General features: G+C 44.1%; 3 protein-coding genes across 3 annotated transcripts; all 3 read right to left on the minus strand.

The window, feature by feature from the left end:
- Positions 1-4,339: 4,339 nt before the first annotated feature.
- On the minus strand, positions 4,340-6,980 carry LOC124688901 (electron transfer flavoprotein subunit beta, mitochondrial). Its single transcript, XM_047222520.1, has 4 exons — positions 6,599-6,980; positions 5,485-5,565; positions 4,846-4,940; positions 4,340-4,648 (listed from the first exon to the last, which is right to left on the minus strand). Exons 1-4 carry the CDS (start codon positions 6,962-6,964, stop codon positions 4,423-4,425), a joined length of 768 nt encoding a protein of 255 aa, XP_047078476.1. The 5' UTR covers positions 6,965-6,980; the 3' UTR covers positions 4,340-4,422.
- A 7,360-nt stretch (positions 6,981-14,340) lies between these two features.
- Positions 14,341-16,369, minus strand: LOC124691008 (AAA-ATPase At3g28610-like). The gene is made up of 3 exons (XM_047224303.1): positions 16,355-16,369; positions 15,664-16,103; positions 14,341-15,346 (listed from the first exon to the last, which is right to left on the minus strand). Exons 1-3 carry the CDS (start codon positions 16,367-16,369, stop codon positions 14,341-14,343), a joined length of 1,461 nt encoding a protein of 486 aa, XP_047080259.1.
- A 1,087-nt stretch (positions 16,370-17,456) lies between these two features.
- Positions 17,457-21,834, minus strand: LOC124688902 (DEAD-box ATP-dependent RNA helicase 48-like). The gene is made up of 10 exons (XM_047222522.1): positions 20,675-21,834; positions 20,161-20,267; positions 19,886-19,941; positions 19,566-19,790; positions 19,268-19,474; positions 19,051-19,137; positions 18,488-18,583; positions 18,172-18,387; positions 17,817-17,999; positions 17,457-17,700 (listed from the first exon to the last, which is right to left on the minus strand). The coding sequence occupies exons 1-10, from the start codon at positions 21,832-21,834 to the stop codon at positions 17,470-17,472; spliced, it is 2,568 nt and encodes an 855-aa protein (XP_047078478.1). The 3' UTR covers positions 17,457-17,469.
- Between the last annotated feature and the right edge of the window lie 363 nt (positions 21,835-22,197).

Here is a 22,197-nt window from a genome sequence, read left to right on the forward strand (position 1 = left end):
CCTCTCGCGACAACATGCTGATCCACGGCCTTCCTCGGCCGGGCACAAGTCCTCTCCGTTGTGACCATGGTAGAAGCAAGCACGACGCCATGGTAGGAGACGTCGACGTGAATGCCGGGCTCGGCGCACTCGCGGACCAAGAACCCGTGCGAGGCGACACGGAAGGTGAGGTTGAACTCCGGGTCCAGCAGCATCGGCCGGCCGCCGGCGAACACCGGGGCGAGGCCGGAGACGGAGTCGACCGCCACGGAGTAGTAGGGCTCCTGGAGGAAGGTTTCGTAGGCGACGAAGAGCAGGCCGGCTACGAGCAGCATGAGAGGCACCACCATGCACCAGAAGAAGACCCATAGCATGACGCAGATCTCAAGCGGTGATCTCAGCGGGGCTCCTCCTGCCCGCTGTGGGCGGAACTGGTCTTGAGCTGCGTCGTCCATCGTCGTCCGCCGCTGAGATTTGTGTCCTCCTTAATTTGTTGCTTGGGATCGTCTGGCCGTGCGTGCTTATATGGATAGGCAGATTGGCATGTTATGGTATGGTTTTGAGAAACGACGACCATATAGATCGGTCGCACTCTTAATTGGTAAGAAAATATCAGGAAAATCATGCATGTTGCCTAAATTTTTGGAACGTGTCGGAGTTGCATCAAACATGCCTTCCAAAGAGCAAGCCGGATTTTTTTAGTAGCTCTTCGATTCACTGTCCATTATTATGTCTGTTCTCACTCATCCTCAGATGTCCTCCACTCAACTCTCTTTGGTCCCTTCAGTCATAGTATTCGTATATACACTTGTATAAAAACGAAACGTCTGCATAAGACATGTTACATAAATATAACTTCGATGTGGCACACCGTCCTATCTCTGTCCCATGATGCTGCTCTGTTTTAAGTTATTGTATAGATTGAATGTTGTTTAGTACTGTTCGCATCTGACAGACCAAATCATTTCAATTATTTGTACCCAACGATAATATTCATAATGATTCATCGTTTTGCCAACAGGCCTTTGCTTCTATGAATAGATTTCTGCAAGGAAAATTGTGTATCCAGATACTGCAGAGTATTCATGCGATGTTTGTGCATATGGAATAGGTAACATGGATGGCATGACAGGACACATATTTTGTCTATTTTAATAGCAAGAGGGATGCAAAGTTTGCAAAGAAGGTGAACAACTATTGTGAAAGAGGATTCGGTGCAGACACGAAGATGTTTAATTGCATTGATTTCAGAAAGTTATTCTGTAAGCAGTTAGGATTCTCACAATGCTTTGAATCATATGATTTATATAAAAATTGTCTAGGACTTTGATCCTATGGAAAAAAATTCTACATAAGTTTTTTGATTTATAGGAACACATCCTAGATAAAGTAATCTTATAGAAATCTTGTAGTGTATATCATATAGAGTAAAAACATTTGGTCATACCTCATAAATAATTGATTTGCTACAATCGAACACACTTCATCTTCTCATATGATTCAAGAATGGCATCCCAGTCCTATACTTTTCGTATTTCTATGCTTTTACTATCTATGAATCAAAGGAGCACTAATATTTTACCAAGTACCTGTGTCAACTTGATATTGCCTACCTGTTGTCAAACAGAAAGTACTATATAGAGTAATTCACACAGGTCATCCACGGATAAAAGAATGGTGTCCACACACATATTGGATGTGATTGCTTTGGGTGGGGCATTTTGTTAGAAAATGTTGGCGTTAAGACTTGAGAGAACCAAAGAAACCAGTTGCAAGCATTGCACATAATCTTTGCCCATTTTCATTGGCGACCTATCATGCCTGATTCGTGGCATGCATGAACAAGCAGGCAAGACATATTGCACAAGTTAACAGGCTATAAGAAAATGGTGATTCATCGCACCTGGATCTGTTCATTGCAAGAGGTAGAATCGCAGGGCCGAGACTAACCGATACTAGCAGTTACAACTGCAAAAATCACATGAACACAGCAGGCGCAGGTACACACATTGAGAGATATGGAATATCAATTAATTAGACAAGATTTATAAATCTGGTCACTACGTATCCACACAATACTAGTTCCACCTGAATACCTGATAATCAGAAATACAAGGTGGATTCCCCGGCTCAAAACAGAATAGCGGCATCTCCACCATTTATGTAATTCATCCAAGAAATGCACGACCTAGTGAATCATCGATTCAGGGCATCATGTAATCCGAAACCGATTGCACAAGTAGTGCTAAGTGCTAACTGTCCACAAGGCACTGCGCAATTCCACCGATTAAGCGTCGTTAGATAGAAGAAAGCATTCGGAAGAACTACAGACATGGCCATTTTCATCATGAGCGAACACGCACGTAGCAGATGATGATTCATGACATGAACAAGTAGACAGACAGACAGACAGACCCTATGTGCACCACCCGAATTTGTCCATTGCACAGAAATTAAATTCGCTAGGAGAGATTACTAGTACACGGTAGCATAATATTCACCAAAACAACATACACGCATAGAGCAGCAGCAGTTGATGAGACCAACAGCAGCAGAGGACACAGAGGAGGGCCTGAGAGAGGAGGAGTAAGTCGTACGCAAGCGAGCGAGGCGGTCATACGGGCGGGAGGGGCGGGTCCTTGTCGTCCTTGTGGGCGGCGGCGTCGGAGGGCGCGGAGTCGGCGGCGAGGATGAGGGCGCGGTCGTGGGCCTCGCCGTCGAGGTCGTCGTCGTCGTCGTCGGTGGAGAGGTTGATGCAGGAGCAGCGCTCGAGGGAGGCGAAGAAGGCGGAGGTGACGCCGGATCCGAACCAGCTCGCCCAGCTCTCCATGGCCGGCGGAGGTGCGCGGCGATCTGGTTGGGTTTGGTCGCCGGCAGACGGGGAGGCGACTAGGAGAGGACTCGGGGCAGAGAATGGGCAGCCAGATCCGGGGGAGCCGGTTGCGTGCTTCTAGTATTTTCGCAAGTCAAATACAGTTCCTTTTGACTAAGTCAAGTTGAATACAATTGGTACTCATACTAGTAACAGCATACTCTAGAAAACATACAATATCATTAATGGAAGATATTTTAGATATTTTAAACTAAATTAGTATACACATCAAAATGAATGAAGCTACACACTAAAACGCGTCTAGATACATGTATTTACAATAAATGAACCTAAAAGGTTTTACATTAATACTTGATATAAACTAAATTAATGATGAAATATGCAAAAACGTCTATAAATTTCCGTTTTATCGTGAGTGTGTGTGGTTTGTGGTGTGCGACAAGTAGAGCACCACATTAGCTCCGCCTCCATGTTCACTGTCCCCTTCCTTTTTCCTCCTCTAACTTACCCGACCACCAACCATAGTTGGCGATGAAGCTTTTCTCTAAACCTAAAGCTTGCAATCATAATTCTGGAGACTTAAAATGTGTATGAATATTTTTATTTTTGATGTCCACACATGTGGTATGTGTAACATGGCTCGTATCATAAATGATACGAGGTACAATACATAGATGGATTTTATAATTTATTTTTTTCTTCAGTAATGGATATAATGTCAATCTGTAATTTTGGTTCGCTGCAAAAAAAAAGTGTTGTTCATAGGAGAATCTCGTTGAACATAATGTTAATCAATAAGTTTGGTTGGCTGTAAATCCACGAGAATTCTATGTGCCGACTAGGTCAGAGCGGTATGGGCCAGCCTAGTTAGCCGATGTGGAGTTTTTTCAATCCTATTTTTTCAAAAAAAATTATAATGTTTATCCATAAGGTTGGTTGGCTGCAAATACAGGTGTTCATAGGAGAATCTCGTTGAACATAATTTTAATCCATAAATTTGCTTGGTTGTAATCCACGCGGATTCTATATGCTGACTAGGTCGGCGCGTTCTGCCCGCTGGGCTTGTTAGCCTATGTGGAGGTTTTGTCGATCCTATTTCTTTTGTTCTTTTTATTTTCTATTTTTCCTTGGTAGATTAGAAAATATTCAATTTCAAAATATGCAGGTTTAAAAAAATTCAAATTTGAAAATCGTTCGAATTTAGAAAATATATAAATTTACAAAAATATTTATATGTAAGGGCCTATAGAAGCACCCCTAAATGCAAGCATGTTAGTCAATTTTCTTTTAGCAACGCGTGTTAATTTCATGACAGTCTATTATAAGCTTTTTCGCGGCCCAGCGAATAAATAAAGTAAACACAGCCCAGCCCAAATATGGTTAAAGCCTAAGGCCAGAACACATTTCCAGATCAGGTTCCACCAGAAAAAAAAAATAGACAGAGCAGTTTCGTACGAACAAATTCAGCAACAGGTTAACATTTAGAAGCAGCGGCTGGACACATGAATTAGCATCTCCATTGATCTGGGGGAATCACCCTTATTTCATTTGCACATGTGATACAATGATTTGGAATTACACTTTATTTGAATGTTTATGTGTGGACCAGTTTACAAGACACGGGCTTCATTTTTCAGTTTGTCGATGAGCTCATCGACTGATGAGAGGATCACTCCGGCTTTCCTCTTCGGTGGTTCATCTACCTGGACCACCTCCATGTCAGATCTAATATCTACATTCAGCTCGGAGGGGGTGACCTTCTTAATCACCTTCGACTTGGCCTTCATTATGTTTGGCAGCGTCGCATACCGGGGCTGGTTCAGTCTCAGGTCAGTACTGCAAAACATAAACCATGGAAGGTATACTTCATACGGAGTCAAGGAAATGGGAGTCAAACCATAGCTTGTGAGCGCTAACCATGAGCATAAGACTGAACATTTTGTTCATAGAAAGAACCTTGAGGACTACTCTGCTTCTATGGCCTATGAGCAATCTATTGGAAATAAGAAACGGAGACGTGTTACTGAACATACGTGATCACTGCTGGTAAATCCAAGCAGATGGTTTCAGTTCCACCATCGACCTCTCTCTCAACAGTAGCCTTTTGTTTATCCTTGTCAATTATCACCTGGCAAAGTTAAACACCATCTTCAACTACAATTTTGCGGTGAACAAAATCATGAGAACAACTGTTCTAAAAATCTAACATTGAACATTTCAGAACAGCAAGTCTACACATTAAAATAGATCATTAAATGATTTTTCTTTTTCTATTTTAAGAGAACAATATCCTCAGTTTTTGCATCCACTGTGGCTTCACCTTTGTTTGATCAAGAAACAGGAAATCAGATGTTGGCCGAGAAATGAAAATAAATGCTTCTACAAAAGTGTGGTCAAATAAGAACTTGACTGTGCCAACTATAAGTTCTCATTACTCCTTACAAGTATCTCATTTCTATAATCTAATGCAAATTAGTTATTAACAAATGCCAACTAGTTATTAAAATTGGAATAGAAGCTGCCCACAGTTGTTTTTCTTATTCGAAGTATAACAAGATTTGGCATTAACCATATAGTAATAGTGAAACTGAAAGGACCATGTGTAATGACAAAAAATCTGTTACTTATCATATCAGGTGAAAAAGTTCTATTGAAAATTATAAATAACAAACCTTTGAGGCAAAGGTTCCCTGCGGCCAGTTAAGCAGTGCAGCTAGCATTTGCCCTGTTTGGTTGCAGTCATCATCAATGGCCTGTAATTACAGAAAGACGAATAGTCTAAGCTTATAAAAATATATACTCCCAAGCTAAACCAACATTATTTCTTGTTTGACCTTTATTCTCACTTTTTGTGAGAAAACATAGCAGTAAATATTCTGAAAGTATCTCGTAAAGTAACTTCAAGAATTACAGAAGTTGCAGACGTGTCAAAGCAAAAAACTGATGTTTCCAGCAGGTCAAACAGTGTGAGCAGCTACGTTCATAGGAAGGAAAAAACTGTGGTCTCTGATGCCCTTCAGGTTACCACGAAAGCATTTCGACCTATAATTTATATCATCCTATTATACCTCAAACGAAATGATACATTCTAATATGAGCACTACAGTGGTTTACACATGACCTTCAACCACATGATTGTAACGTGGCTTAGACCTCTGTTATCCTGAGTGAACACATAGACATGTGGAGTTTTAGTTATACTCACGGAAAGATCATATAATTGCTCTGTTTTGGACGTCTGAGTTAAAAAAAAAAATGTCATCTGTAAGTAGCTTCCTGCCCAACATAGTATGGACTGTGTAATACTGTAATGTGGAGATGTGGAGATCCTTCATTTAGCGTAATAGAATAACAACAACTTAAGCTGGTTTTTGTAAGATTGTTCAATGAACTTTGTTCTCAACATTTTATTCTCAAGCAATTTCTCCTGATAATTAAGTTCAGTGGCATTGTTTTCTTAACTGTTTAACAGTGTGATCATGGGAGTTGTCTCAGTTATGAAGACAGAAATAGGAGCAAATGTCTGCACCTAGCATATCAAAATCCTACGGTACATGGTTCTATACACCTGAAGCAACAATTACAGTTAGGTTGGCAAATATTTCTCATATTAGCTTTGAATTCAGGTGGCAATATCTCTCTCCCTTTCAGTGAAAATCATCCAACTAAGCAGTGCAGTTCAGCGCATCAAATGCAACCAAATCAATAGGCAATCACCATATCAAACAAGCTTAGGTACCACGCAAGAATCGAGAACATCCAGGGCAATCTGAGACGGGGCAGAACCTGCTTGCCGAGGATGACAAGGCCGGGGTTCTCCTGAAGCGCGAGGGCGCGGAGGACCTTGGCGACGGCGAGGGGGAGGAGCGGGCGGGCCGGGTCGGGGTCGTGGAGGACGTGGACGGCGCGGTCGGCGCCCATGGCGAGCGCGGTGCGGAGCGTGTCGGCGGCCTGGGCCGGTCCAACCGTGGCGGCGATGACCTCGGCGGCGGCTCCGGCCTCGCGGAGCCGGAGCGCCTCCTCGACGGCGATCTCGCAGAAGGGGTTCATGGACATCTTGACGCTCGCCGTGTCGACAGCCGTCCGGTCCGGCCGCACGCGCACCTTGACCGCGTAGTCCACCACCCGCTTTACCGCCACCAGGATCTTCATCGCGGTGGCCGCAATGGGACGGCGGATTCGTTCGCTCGCCGCCTCGCTGTGGTCAGTCTCGTCCGTCGCGGCGCGGCGGTGAGGGGAGGGGAGCTGGGCGGGGCAGAGCAGAAGCAGAAAAGAACCGATTTTTCAGAGCAGAGCAAAGCAGTTGCGAGTTGGAGTGTCTCACTACTTCTGACTCATCAGTCCTTACCCACAAATCTCATCTTTTCTGAGGTAAGGCCTTAGACCCTGCTTTAACTTAATAAAACCACACCGGCAGAATTCAAGATACAACCATCCAGCTTACATAACACACACATAACGGAGAGCTCCCAGTTCATCCGAGCATACACGCACAACCAACACAAGTCCAAACACAGATACACAAATATAAAGAGCAGACTCAGGCTTGGGCTTGCTCCCTTAGGCTGGAATGTAGACGCTTGATCTCCTCCATCGCCGCGTCCAGCACCTATCTGTCGACTTCACCAGCATCCGTCATTGCTTCATCCTGCGCGACGTCGGCCTCCTCCAGGTTCTTCTCCTTGGCGAGGCGCTGGGCCTTCTCCAAAGCCGTCCCTCCCACGCCTGCGCCCTTGTTCCGTGCACTCTTCCGGACCGTGGTGGATGCGCTTTCCTTGAGGAAGTTCCGTACAGAGCCACTTCGTATGCGGTTCCAATGCCGCTTCCCGGAGAAGAGCACAAATCTCATCTTAACGGGTGTCATCTCTTTAAACTTTTATTTTTGCGAATGATACATTAGCCATCTCTTTAAACTTAACTTTATGCTCTTGAGTTTATGAGATTTATATTGGAAAAAACAACATGTAGGAATGCGCGCATTTTATCCACACTGTACTTGGATGAAACATTGCAATACTATATGGATATGGGATTCCCTCATATCAATACTAAGTGTTAGAGATTTTGGAGGAAGTAGTTATTTAGAAGCACAACAGAATGTATACATGACCTATCACCACAACACACACCTAGATAATGTTATTGAATGTTGAAGTCACGGTGCTTCACATCTTCAGTATTGATAAAGTTAACCTGACATCTTGCTATCGAGTGGAACGGTTTGTGTTGTGCAAACTACACAAAACTAAGAAATTTCCGCCAAGAACCATTGAGTTTTTTTTTTCATTTTCATACCCCAACAATCGCCGAGCTAGTTGTGAGTTTTTTTTCTTGGCTATTACCAATTCAAAGTTTGATTGCTGACCTTTAATCATCGATATTTTACTTCCTTGGATGTTAGAACCATTGGCGTTTGGTCCCTAGCACATTAAAAGTGGTATTAACGATTACATGACTCAGACATGACAACCCAGTCGGTGCAAATGGCAAAACATAATTTAAAATGGAGAAAGTGAAGATTTTTTGAAACTTACATGATTTTTTGGAAACAGATAACAAAACTTAGAAGAATCAATTTAATCATATTTTTATATAACTAAAAATTTAGAAATATACATATATAAAAATAAGATTTCAAAAAAATTATTTAAAAATATATGAGAAATAAGAAAAATCTGGAAATTCGAGCTATTAAGAATATGTTCAGAAATTTACTGGTACATATGTGAACTTGATTTTTCTAGAAACAATAATCTATTATAAATTTCAAGATTTTTATATCATTTTTTGTTACTATAGATTTATAACATTCAATGTTCATTGTTGGATTTTTCACTGGAAGTCATGGAAGCTTAGCATATCCCAAGTGATATCTTTATGTTATATTTTTTAAATTTTGTTATCAAAATTTGTGGATTTGGGTCTTGGCATGGAGCTAAATCTTAAGTCTCATGCAACACCAGATTGTTGCCGAGACGACAATCGACAAAATATCGATGAGACTATTCTAAGAGATGGGTATTAAAGGTGCTTCGCCTCCGCGAGGCCAGCACCACCGCAAAGCTCATCGATCGCCGCCTCAGTTGATAGATACTAATTCTTGGTGAACTTAGTTGAATTCAATTTGTATTTGTTATGATTTTGTAAGAATGAAGTCCTAGAGAGAGCATCGTCCATGAAATGTGAACGTAGGGCATATTGGGGACATAGAATAACTTTGCTTGGGTTGAGGCAGGTGTCGTCCTTGCTAGGATAGTGTCTCACCAAAATTGAGGGCCTCCTGGCCAAAATTGAGGGCCTCCTGGCCAAAATTGAGGGTCACTTGATGAGCGGGTGCCAAATAGTCCCCCCTACCCATTCAAACTAAAAGATGTGTATTGTCTAAGTATGCTAAATTATTACTCACACCGTTAGATAATTCTTTTTTTTTTAGAGAAACAGGGCAACGCCCCAGCTCCAAATATATTGAAGCCACCAAAGTCACAGTCATCGTGCAAACGAGCAACAGTTCCATGTCCACCCACTAACATATCTTACAAAACACCCACTCACAGAAAACAGACAACCAAAGGCACCGCAACCAGCACATAAAACATCAAGGCCGACCAAAGGCTTGGAACCTTGCACCGTCACCTACCAGGAACAACTCATTAGCTTCCAAGGTTCTCCTCAGGTCCTCCGCAGTGATCAGCATCGGACCAAGCCCCCTTGTGCAGTTCATGTCACAGACCTCCAGTGTCGTTCTTGCTCTCTTCTGTGGGGTTAACCAGGCTTCGGCCACAACAGCAGCGGCCAATTAACAGATCCTCTGATCGAGTTATAGTGTATCACGTTTTTCTCAACAAATTAGGGAACATGGATTTTATCTGTTTCGTGATGGTGGTGTACCCGTGTCACCTGATGCACAGTGTAAAGGCCCAACTTTCATCCTCGCAAGTAAGATAGTCTAGTCTAGAGTTCAACATGGGAAATAATTAACGATAAAAGGTTTCACACGTACTACCTCCGTTTTTTTTACCTCGCGTTTTGAATTTAGACAAAGTTAAAATTTACCAAGTTTGATTAATAATATCAACATACATAACATCAAATGAATATACTACAAAAAATATACTTTATGACGCTAATACTATAAATTCTAAATTGCAAATGTTGATATTTTTCTAAATACTTTTTTAGATTTTGCAAAGTTTGACTTCGACTAAACCCAAAGCGCAAAGTAATTGTGAATGGCGAAAGTATTAGGGTTATGTGCAATGGTTGATAAGACCCGTCTTATCTTGATTGTCATGTAATCAAGATATGATAATAAACTTTATGTATAATGAGTTACTTTTTTAGTTTTATCTTTGCTAGCAAGATATCCTAAAAATATGGTGAGAGAAATTGTACTAATAAATCATCTCTTAATTAAGAGAAGACGAACCTTTTTTTAAGCTTTCTCTTTCCTCGACCGTGGTGTTTATCCAACGTAACACTGCTAAGATATCACTATTGTTACATTGTACATGCCCTTAGGTTATTAACACATAGAGTTGCATTATTACAACTGAGAATAAAATCTTCCTTTTGCGAAAGAAAATGATACACCCCAATATATTTGGTAGCAAGAAAAGGACATATCCCACAATATTTGTTACCCTTAAATATATTGCCCATCATTATGCCTTCTGCCGGATACAAAAGTAAGCAACATCTTATCATCTCCACAAAAGCCAACCATCTACTCCCCACATCGCGTGCCATCGCGTGGAAAAGAACAGAGCCATTGCCCCCACCTTCTACTCTACCATAGATCGGTTCCCCCTCTTTCGGCCGGCATTGCCGTCATAAGGAGGAGTGCGCAACCCGATCTATGAATGGAGGTTCCAATAAAAGTAGTGTTTTTCTATAAGATTAGGTTAGCGTTTTAGGTAGTCGTCTTCTTTTGGTTCCCATATCAATGGGGATGATATCGTCTACAATAATTGATCTTCACCCCACTATTCGACGACGAGGTCTTCCTCCTAGCGTCAATGATGGTGTTGGAACATTAACGTTATCTAGGTATGGTTCTTCGGATCTTACTTCGTCATATCGATCTAGAATCTCTTCTTGTGCTTGCCACGAGGATTTTCGTCCTCGAAATATTTGTTCCGACTGCTACATCCTCGATAATGGTGATTCGTGTTTTTGGGTTTCCGGCGACGTTGACCAGACCGTTCGGTTGCTTTTTCCCTAGCATAGTGATGTTGGTGATTGACTACTTCAATGGCTGTGTGCGTGCACGTAGTCTTGGCATTGCGGTTCAAATTAAAATTATAGGAGAACTTTCGTTGGTATTTTCAGGTTTGTGGTCTGGTATATATCTTCGGCTGCCTCCAGAAAAATACAAGATTATGTCATGGAAGAAGAAAGAGCTTGAAGACCATAAAGATTTGTTGGTTTCTTTCGGATTTTATTTTGTAATAGTTGAAGTTAGCTTGTATCTCCTTACCATGTACTATTTATTATTATAAATATATATATGATTTTGATTGTCAAAAAAAGCCAACCATCTTTTCGTAGTGAAGAGATACCATTCCACCTTTTATCATTTCTCTCTCTTTTAGACAGAAGGCTCGAGTAGAGCCCAACTTTAAATTAATAAAACCCCACATGCCAACACAAGATTCACACAACAGTGTTGCACAAACACACCCAACAACATAACAAGAACACACGAAGGCTAGACATACACACTTAAAGGTTCAAAATAGGAACCAAAGACACACCACTAGCTAGACGGAAGGCACGACGGCGACTCAAGTAGGTACATGAACCTCCATGTTATCTCTCACCGCAGCATGGAGCCCTTGAATCTTCCCAATCGCCTTTTAGATAGGATATCAATCCTTCCGTCTAGCCACTGGCTTCCACACCTGTAGATACATAGAAAATTTGTACATGCTATCAGCCGATGATGTTGGAAAAATTCCCTCAATTGTGAACTTATTTCTAAGATTCCAAAAGGCCGCACAATAGATCCCTCGAACACGCTTCATTTGACCGGCTTGGTCCTGAAGGAGCCTAAGCACATCAATGAAGCAAGAGGGGTTCCAGGAGCAAACCAACATTTTCCTAACTGCGCTCCAAATGAATTTAGCCAGGCCACATGAGAACAAAATGTGGTTTGTGTCCTCATTCTCTCGACAAAGGGCACATCTACCTGTGGAGGGGCCTCGATGCTGCCTGGTAATAGCATTAGTCAGCAGATGCTTTCGCGGAAGCTGCCAAAGGAGGATCTGGATCCGCAGAGGGATCACCAACTGCCAGATAGCGCTAAAGAATTTGGAAGGTGTGCCCTCGCAAAACTTACGATATAGAGAGCACACTGATAACCAAGTGTTTAGCCCCCAAGCTGACCACCTGTTTGACCTTCTGGAGCGGGTTCCAGAACTGGGAGCCTGGCCTATGGGAGTCGACCCACATATCTTTAGCTCTAAGATATTCCCCCAGATGATATTTAGCCACAAGCCATCCTCGCGCCCGTACAATCTCTAGAGCCACTATGCCATAAGGCATATGTTCACAAGCCCCTTATCGAGGATACCTAGACCCCCAAGGCCTTAGGTAGTCAGGTTTGCACATGGAAGACCACCTAACCCAATGATGTCATTGTGAGAAGTTTGATGTCCCCTGATTACATTCTCCCCCAATTTTAATCTTTCCGGGTGCCAACTAGGCTTGTCATGTGATAGCAGCTATTGGAATAAATTGAAACTAAATAACAATATTTAGGCTATTAGCGGTTATTTAATTTCAGCCTAGCCATAGCCGCAAGCCTCCCGAAAGGTAACCGAGCTATAGCTGGCTATTCTAAAGAGAGGATCCAACCTTGCCGCTGCTTCTACTTACCTCCGGTGCACACAAACACATCGCACCTTCAACTTCTGGGACCCTTCACCGGAGCTGCTAGTTGCATGCGCTCGCGGATGACGACAGAGGAGACTCTCTCCTACTGGGATAAGAGGTCATCTGGGCTACCTCTAGTCGTCGGGACTTCCCCTGCACATGGCTAGTTCGGTTGGTTCTCTGAAGTTTAGCACTGCCAGTGCACACAGTGGGGGACGCAGAAAAAATTGGGGGGGGGGGGGCACACCTAAAAAAATCCCCCTCCCCCAAAATAATATAAGACAAATCGATTATCAACATTGAAATATATCAAATATGCACGATTGCAATATAAATAGTTCAAAAACATAAAAAATGTCTTATTACCTTTGGTGCACCATCACAAGCAGATCAATTCATGGGATTCAAAGCCGCTATGCAAATAAGAAACTCCATGTTAACCTCATCACAGCGTCACGCTCATGAATAATTTGATCAACAACACCAAGATGCACTTCTCTTTTATAACGGGTTTTTTGTTTTTTATAATATTGTTATGATCTTCCATGAGCCACATAATTTGTTGAATGAGATTTAATCTGGACTTCTAATTTTATTTTTTGTTTTATGCTGGTCCATGCTTTTTTAATTATGCCTTTCCATTCCATTTAGATGGCCCTAGCTAACTATAACTAGCAAGTATGTGCTTTCAAGCATGTACCACATAAATTACTTTTTCTTTGTAACGACAATGCATGCATGCGGTGCTGCTGAGAGGAGATTACCTACTCTCCCTCTCGGTTTAACAGATACACACGTAGTTTAAGACAAATTTTAACCATTGATTTAGTTAATAAAATATACATTTATATCTATAAATTTTATATCATTAGATTCGTATGCAAACAAGTTTTTCAATAATATAATTTTTGTGATATATATTATATATTTTATTGACTAAAATAATGATCAAAACAATTTCTTAAACTACATGCGTACCTGTTAAACTGAGACGTAGGGAGTAGCAAAAACTAGCAAGATGAGCCTACCTAGCTAAAACTCTAAAACTAGCTAGCTGCTGAGCAAAGGAATCCCACGAAACAACACCAATCTAAAACTAGCTAGCGGAGTGAAACAACATCGATCTTATATACCCAGCTCCACTCGAAATAGACGTACACGGTGTAGCGTGTTGACCCACTCGCCAGAAAGCGTGCACGTACTTGCCCGAACCGTTGTTGGGATCAAATAGTTCGCGCGATCCAATTAAGCATTTCTTCAGCGAAACTGCAGCAGAGCGTGGTGCGGGATTCAGGCAGGCGAGCTCTGCCGGTATATAGAGTTTTTTTTTGTTAGACTTCTGGGTGGGTATTTGTTTGGCTAGATTGGTTCTCCGATTTGGCTAGCTGAATGTACGTGCTGCTGAATTTACGGGTATGCATCGGGTATGATTGGCTAGCTATTGCAAAATTGTTTTGTTCAGCTTAGCTCATCGGAGATGCATGCGCGCATAGCAAGTTTTCGACGAAATGTATAAGCTAATTGTTTGTTTTAGGAAGCTATAAGGGGTCGCCTAGAAACCAGAGAGGAGCAATATACAAAGCTAAACGATAGGGAGTGTTATAGGAGTTCGGCAAAATTAAGATGCTTTAAAGCATAGAAATATTAATTTTCAACTAGTTATTATCATCAGACCCAGCAGAAGAAGAAGCAGAAGAAAAAGAAGAACGTCCAGAGCTCAGACTGCTAGCTCTTCCGTTGTCCAGGCTTTCCAAGATGGCATCAACGTTATCCTTCTTGGCTCTTTTCAATGGAGCACCCTCCTTCTCCTGCTGATCTTCCTGTGTCTTATCATACCTGTCCTCATAATCATCGGACGTTTTGTTTTTTCTGATCTTCTTCCTCAGCTCGTCGATTAGACGGCTGATACAAGAGTCCACGTTACCGGTGTTGCGCTTGGACGCCATCAAACACTCAGCGACATCCGCCGGGGTTATCTGCACCGTCTGTAGCAGCTCCTTGATGGTGTCGAACAGCGGGTGCGCGTCCACACCGAGGTAATTCTTGGCCAGCGTCTTGAACGCCTCGAACTGACAATATGACATTTCCACGTGCATGTCCATCCTCCCTCGTCGGATCAGCGCAGCGTCGAGCTTGTCCAGGTGGTTGGTCGTGAACACGATTATCCGCTCCCCGCTGTGCGCTGACGACCAGAGCCCGTCGATGAAGTTAAGAAGTCCAGACAAGGTCAATATGCTGTCGTCCCACTTGCGCTTCTTATTATCAGTCATTGGTGTTGGCAAGGTCATCGCGCGGCTGCCAGTCAAATCAAGGGAGCAGTCGATGTCCTCAATGACAATGATCGACTTGCCCGTCGTCTCGATGAAAAGTTTGCGCAGGTCGTTGTTGTCGGCCAGCGTGGTCAGTTCGATGTCGTAGATGTCATAGTTGAGGTAGTTGGCCATGGCGGCGATCATTGTGGACTTGCCTGTGCCTGGCGGGCCGTATAGGAGGTAGCCACGCTTCCATGCCTTGCCGATGCGACGGTAGTACTCCTTGCTGCCGCGGAAGTCATCGAGGTCGTCGATGATCTTCTGCTTCTTGGTAGGGTTCATGGCGAGCGTGTCGAACGTGGTTGGATGGTCGAAGTCAATGTAGCTCCACACATCTTTCCGGCTAGTACTGTAAAATTAAGGCAGGGAATGATCATCTGGCGGGCAGCACTAAATAATAACTTGAAGTAAAATTTGCAGCAAGAAGAAACAAAAGATATCGTATTTGTTTCTGTATAGCTTAAGAAAGGTGCTTTGTATTTTATTTTTGAAAAGAAGAAATAAATCTGAGTGCTTTTAATTCAGTTTAACTTCATCTGTATGCCTGAAATCAATTAGTCATCACAATTAAAACTGTATAGCAGCAATCAATTAATATGTATGCTTGCAAATCAGCTGATCATCACAAAGATAAAATATAGTGCATCAGATTAAGCGCGTACGTACGAGTAGGTGATATGCTTCTTGTTGGTGTAGAGCCTGCGGCGTCGGTTGCCAGACATGGCATCGCGGCCGCTCTCGCGTACATGCGGAAGGTACTCGTCGACGACGAGCTTCCGGTGCCGCTCGTGGAATGTCAGCCGGCAGCACCTCTGGCCATTATTTCCTTCCGGCATTGCCGACCACCATATGGTAATGCCCCGGAACTCGTCGGCCACCTCCTCCCCGTCCCGCAGGCTGATCACGAAGCCACTGCCGTCGGCGGCGCCCTCGGCACAGAGCTGGCGCGCCTCGCGCGAGCAGGCCGTGCTCAGGTAGGCCTTCACCTCCTCGAACGCGTCGTTCGACTTGATCTTGTCCGTCAAGTCGTAGCGGATGCTGGCAATGTCTACGGTGATGAACGGGTCGAGGAACGGGAGGAGTCGCCGCACTGGCCGCCGAACATGCTGTAGAGCCACGCCGACGAACGAAGGTGGCGAAGCACCATTATGCTCGCCGGACCGATCGATACGCTAGCTTCTCGATCTCGTAGTTGGATACCTACGTCTCTGCAAACGGTTTGGCCCAGCGAGTATCGGGTTATATAATGGGCAGAGACATGAATGAATACGCGCGCCGGCCGCTGAGTTGGACAAGACCAAGACACATGCCTTTTCCATTTTATTTTTAGGAATCGTCTACGGCGGGCCAAAAAAACCAGCCTGAACCACATTTTCAATAACCGAACAACAAACAGTGGATTACAAACGAAGCTGAAAATAAAACAATTCCCTCAAAAAAAGATGAAAGTGAAACACGGGTTGAGCTTGTTTTTTACATTTTGTTTAAATTTAGACGAAGTTAAATTTTACCAAGTTTGAGAACCAACCTGGGGTTGGATGATTAGGAGGATGGTTGTATCCCCAGCCCACCAGTGTGTCTCATGAAGGCGGAATATTCATTCAGTGTAAGGCGATGTTCCCGTCAGCGAGGCACCTGTGATTACTTCGTCAATTTCAAGATCTAATCCGCCGGCTCAGTTTTCCGGAGATGCTTATAGGGGTAGGGTGTGCGCGTGTGCGTTCATAGGGGTAAGTGTATGCACGTGTATGTGAGCGTCTACATTTGTACTGTGTTTGTCAAAACAAATAATTTACCAAGTTTGATTAATAATATAAGAAAATAGTATCAACATACATAATATCAAATGAATATAGTAGAAAAATATAATTTATGACACCAATACTATAAAATTTAAATTGCAAAACGTCGATACTTTTTTAGATTTTGCAAAGTTTAACTTTGATTAAACCCAAAGCGCAAAGTAATTGTGAATGGTGAGAGTATTAGGGCATGTGCAATGGTTGATAAGATTCGTCTTATCTTAAGTGTCACATAATCAAGATATGATAACAAAACCTTATGTATAATAAATAATGCGTTACTTTTTAGTGTTATCTTTGCTAGCTAGATATCCTAAAAAAATATCACACGCCATTCTAGAGCCTAGATACGCCCTTGCCACCAGGACAGTGTTACTCAGAGCTTGAGAGCGACCCTCACCGGAATTGCTCGCTGGCGTGCCTATAGGTAGCACGGAGTAGTTCGCACCTCGCTACCAAATACATCGGAGTCGCTCTTCTCTTCTCCCAAACGCTCCTTTATACTGTACTTGCTACATATGGGTTTGAATCAGTGGTTTTCTATCTGCACCGTACAACACACCCGCAGGAAGTTACAGGCTGCAACCTACACAGAGCTTCCCAGCAGAGCCTTATGTACAAGTGAAAACCAAAGGCGGGAGAAGGAAAAATGTACTATAGCTTCCTTATTTCATTTCCTGATCCGGATCCCCGGTACATCTTTCAACCCCATCTTAATGGCGGTTTTTCTATACAGCGACGGAGGCTTCTCCATGCCTATAGACACGCAGAACCTACTTGCCAGGTCGGCAAGCATGGCTTTGTCTCTTCCTACATCAGCTATTGAATTATAGTACCCGAGCCAGGCGTGATAGGCGGCTTCCTTGATGCTCATGTCCACAATCTTAATCGACTCATCCACCTGCATCACATTCCACGAAGAAAGTGTATGTACGTATGTTCAGGTGACGATTCAGATGAGCATGTATGTGCATAACGCCGAAAGAGAGAATGTGTACTAGTAAAGCCGAGACAAACCTTCTCTTTCATCTCCAGATCAATATGTGGCACGGGGCCCTTCTCTATTGGAAGATCGTGTACCTCCTTCAAGAAATACTCTTCCCATGGCGCAATCAACATGACTCCTTTCCCAGATTTACCTTCTCTTCCTGTTCTTCCAAGACGGTGAATATAGTGCTCTCTACCAGGAGGAACCCCAACCTATTCCAACCATGATGTGCAGCAGTTAGAGAAGCAAACGTGCTAAAAAAAATGACAACCATGTAAAGTTATGATATTCAAGAGATAGCTGGCAATCCAGTGTTGCTTTAGCCTAGGCAGATGAAATGTTCTGTTTGGAACTTTTCTCCATGAAAAGTAAAAGAAATCCTACCTGAATCACTAGGGTCACATCTGGATAGTTCACTCCACGTGTTGAAACGTCTGATGTTACCAGAATCAGGCGATTGGAATCTCGGAACTCTTCAGATATACGTGTTCTATAGAGCTGAGGTTTTCTTGAATGTATTTCTCTGACATTCAGCTTCAAATCTCGAAGCATTATATACATAAATTCAGTCATCATGGCTGTTGTGCAGAAGACAATCACCTGCATGCAACAACATAAAGACCTTAGTACTTATTAGCACATTGTTAGGTTTACATCGATCTTACTGTTTGATTGAGAGATAGGGGCAAAGGAGGGGGACCTTATAGTTCACTTCCTGATCAATATGCTCTCGAAGAAGGCGATGAACCATATGAAAGTGCAGTTCATGTGGTACCACGAGATATTGCTGCTGCACCTAAGCTCAAGAACCAAGGAATCAATAAGCTACAGGAGAAAAATCATAACAGGGAAGAGGGAAAAAAACACAGCAAACAAGGTATTGTAATATTTTACTTTCAGACGAAATTTGGTTAGAAGTAATGCTCATCTACCATACAAAGTGTAGAAGTAATGCTCATCTACCATACAAAGTGTAGAAATGATGACATAATGACATGGTACATAATGTTGATGTGAATGTCAGCATCTACATGTAAAATGTTTTACAGTCACTGAGTCACCATTATACTTGCATGACAAACATACATTGATAACTTAATTATGTATGAAACTCTAAATGGTCAAATGATGCAATAGAACATCATGGCATTAGTACATCTTGCAGGAGCCAGAACGAAACAAGTACTTTGTAGCTACTAATGGAAGATAACTACATTTGATATTAGTACCAACTACCAAGTGAGTACGTGTAGAAATACACACCTTAGTAGGAGTTTCAACAGCTCCCAGGCCCACTGTATCAACAAAGACATGATCCTTATTTAAAACTAGCTGTGAAACCCTTCGAACCTGCCATCAAAAAATGACAAGCATTATTCCTATTTTCAGACCTGTGGTTATCAACAAATTATAGGAGTAGTAAGATATACATTACGATACAAGAAAGTAGTCACGCCATAGATCATGCTGAATACATTACCTCTTTTGGGACAGTAGCTGAAAACAGTAATGTCTGTCTTTGGCGTGGCAAGCTATCAGCAATCTTCTCTATGTCTTTGCGAAAACCCAAATCTAGCAAATGATCAGCTTCATCCAACACGAGCAACTTTAGTCCCATCAAGCGGACAGAAAACGAAGATCTGTTTTCAATGTGATCCAGCAGCCTACCAGGTGTTGCTACTAAAATCTGAAAAGGGAAAACACCACAATGTATATAGGTCAACCCAAGAGTTAGCAGTTTCACCTTGGTCTTCAGCAGGTCAGTAAATGCTACAAACCTGGCATGGATCAGACTCTAACCGCCTCTGATCAAGCTTGAATCTAGTTCCGCCAATAAGAGACTGAACACCCACTCCATGATGGTGCTTCAACAAAACATTTGCTTCAGCTGTAACCTGGACAGCAAGCTCTCTTGTAGGGCAAAGAACAAGGGCGTATACTGGAGACACTCGGTGTTTTGTGTTGCTCTTCATAGCATTCAAGACTGATTCAATTGCAGGAAGCTGTTTATCAACTCATTGCTTTAATAAATTGCTTGAAGGACAAGGAAACTGAAAGGAACTACATGTCAGAGTAACTTCTTGGAAATGAACATTACCAGAAAAGCTACACTTTTGCCGGTTCCAGTTTTGGCCTTGACAAGAACATCTTTACCTGCGTGTATACAGTGATGAGTGACCAATCTCCTGATTGTTGCATGGTTTCATGATAACATGTTCAGATAGTTCATGCACAGCTAAAATGATACCACTGGAGTAAAATGCTAAATATGAAGTACTGAAATCAAGTAGAGCATTTCATTATACTAACCACCAAAAGGTAGGATTATTTCATGAAGTTGGTCTTTAAAGAAAGTGAAATAAGATATACTACCTTCAAGACAAACTGGAAGAGCTGCTTCCTGCACAACAGTTGTCTGTACGTATCCAGCATCAGTGAGCGCTTTTACAGTAAGTGGGGAGATGCCAAACTCATCGAATCTAAAGAATGAAAATAAAGCAATAATACCAGTTGAGATACCACAAGTAATCAAATCCATGGAAAAGAAACAACATGAATTACTGATATGATGGTCTCTCTTTAAGTATGGGACAGAGTGTGCTTTGAAGAAGTTAATCACTGATCATTCGTTAATCTTGAGTTAGTATGTCCATTTTTTGTACAGCGGCTAGACCAGTGCTTATACGTAATAAAAAGGAACTTCAAACAGGCTAACTTTCGCGATCATATATATACCAAGAGCCACCTATTTCAGGACTTGCTAGTTAAGTTTGCCTTATACATTCATTAAACATCCATACAGACACGATTTCTTACAAAGTTAGTAGGACACACAACAAATGAGGAAATAAAAAACATTAGAGCAAAACAAGGGTGAGAGCGTAACCTCTTATTGGTAAACAAAGATTCGCCCCTCGACTCATAACGCCTCCTCTCAGCGCCCAGCACCTCCCTGTTCCTGATCTCCTCCCGCAGCTCCTGGATCCTCCCAGCGATATCACTGTTCTCTTCCTCATACGTCTTGAGCTGCACCCTCCTCTCCTTCTTCATGTCGCAGTTCCTCAGAGCCGCACTGCTCCATTTCCTCCTGATGGCGCTCCCCTCCCCCTCTGGCTCATCGTCTTCCGACTCCTCCTCCTCCTCGTCCCTCGACGCAACGAACTTCCTCAGCCTCAGATCCCTCTTCGCGGCCGGGGCACCCTCCTGATCCTCGTCCGACGAGTCCCGCCCCCATCTCTGCCCAAACCGCCGTGCTGCGACCGCGTACAGCCTCTCCTGATTGAACAGCGCTAGTGGTGTTCCCTTTGTTCCGTTCGCAACCTCGGCAAGCTGTGTCGCACCCAGTGGCATCAGCGCGCCGGTTGATCGTCGATGGGGCTGGCAAGGAGGAGGAGCCGCCGAGTAGCATCGCTTTGGGCTGAAGAAGCCGAGAGACGCATCCTTTGTTTGTGATCCTGTGGCAGAGCGAGAGCGAGAACCCCACTGCCACCACCAGGGAGCCACTGTCCCGTACTCCCTCCGCTGGCCGAACCCTCTCTTCGGATTGGCCGGGGGCAGATGTGGCTCGTTCCCAGCGCTTGGCTCCTCCGAATTCAGCTCCTCCCAGTGCTTCCAATCCCCTCCTCCTCCTCCTCTCCGAGGCGGGGTCTCCCCGGAGCCCGGCTGGTCCCAGTCGACCAAGCGGACACCGGACGGCAGGCTCCTCGCCGGCGGCTGCTGCTGCTGCGGGAGCTGGAGCGGAGGCCTGGCGCGACGGAGCGGCCCGTCGTCGTCGTTCCAGAGGTCCTCGGCGCCGGGCCGGAGGAATCGGTCGGCGAGGGCCCGGATGTGGGCGCGCGAGGAGGTGGGGGCGGTGGCGGAGGTGGCGGGGGAGGCGGCGGCGGCGGGGAGGTGGGATGCGCGGATCTCGGAGCGGAGGCGGGCGAGGTAGAGCTGCTTCTCGTGCCGCAGCAGGCCCCGCTCCTTGTGGCGCGCCAGCTTCTCGTGCATCCGCTTGTGCTGCCACTTGGACAGCCCGCCCGGGAACGTCCGCGGCCCTCCCCCCATCGCTCAGGCGGCGCGAGGGACCCGACGACGGCGAGCGGCGGCGGCGGCGGGCGGCGAGGGTTTAGTGGTCGCAGCTCGCGGAAGGTTTAGTGATGTAGACTAGCCAAGGTGGAGCTACTCCGCGGTTTACGCCTCCGCATTGAGATAGCGGAATCCACCACGAGGCGCGGGCTAGAGTCAGTCAACTGGTACTGACAGGTGGGACCCACCCCAACTGCTGCTCTCCAACTGCCTGTAGGAGCTTGGCAGATCGGAGCGATGGCGGGCGAGAGGAAGAGGGTGCTGCTGGTGGGGGGAAGCGGCTACCTCGGCCAGCACCTCCTCGCCGCGCTCGCCTCCGCCTCTGCCGGCGCCGGCGACGTC

Source organism: Lolium rigidum, chromosome 2, assembly GCF_022539505.1.
Source record: "Lolium rigidum isolate FL_2022 chromosome 2, APGP_CSIRO_Lrig_0.1, whole genome shotgun sequence".
Classification (NCBI taxonomy): domain Eukaryota; kingdom Viridiplantae; phylum Streptophyta; class Magnoliopsida; order Poales; family Poaceae; genus Lolium; species Lolium rigidum.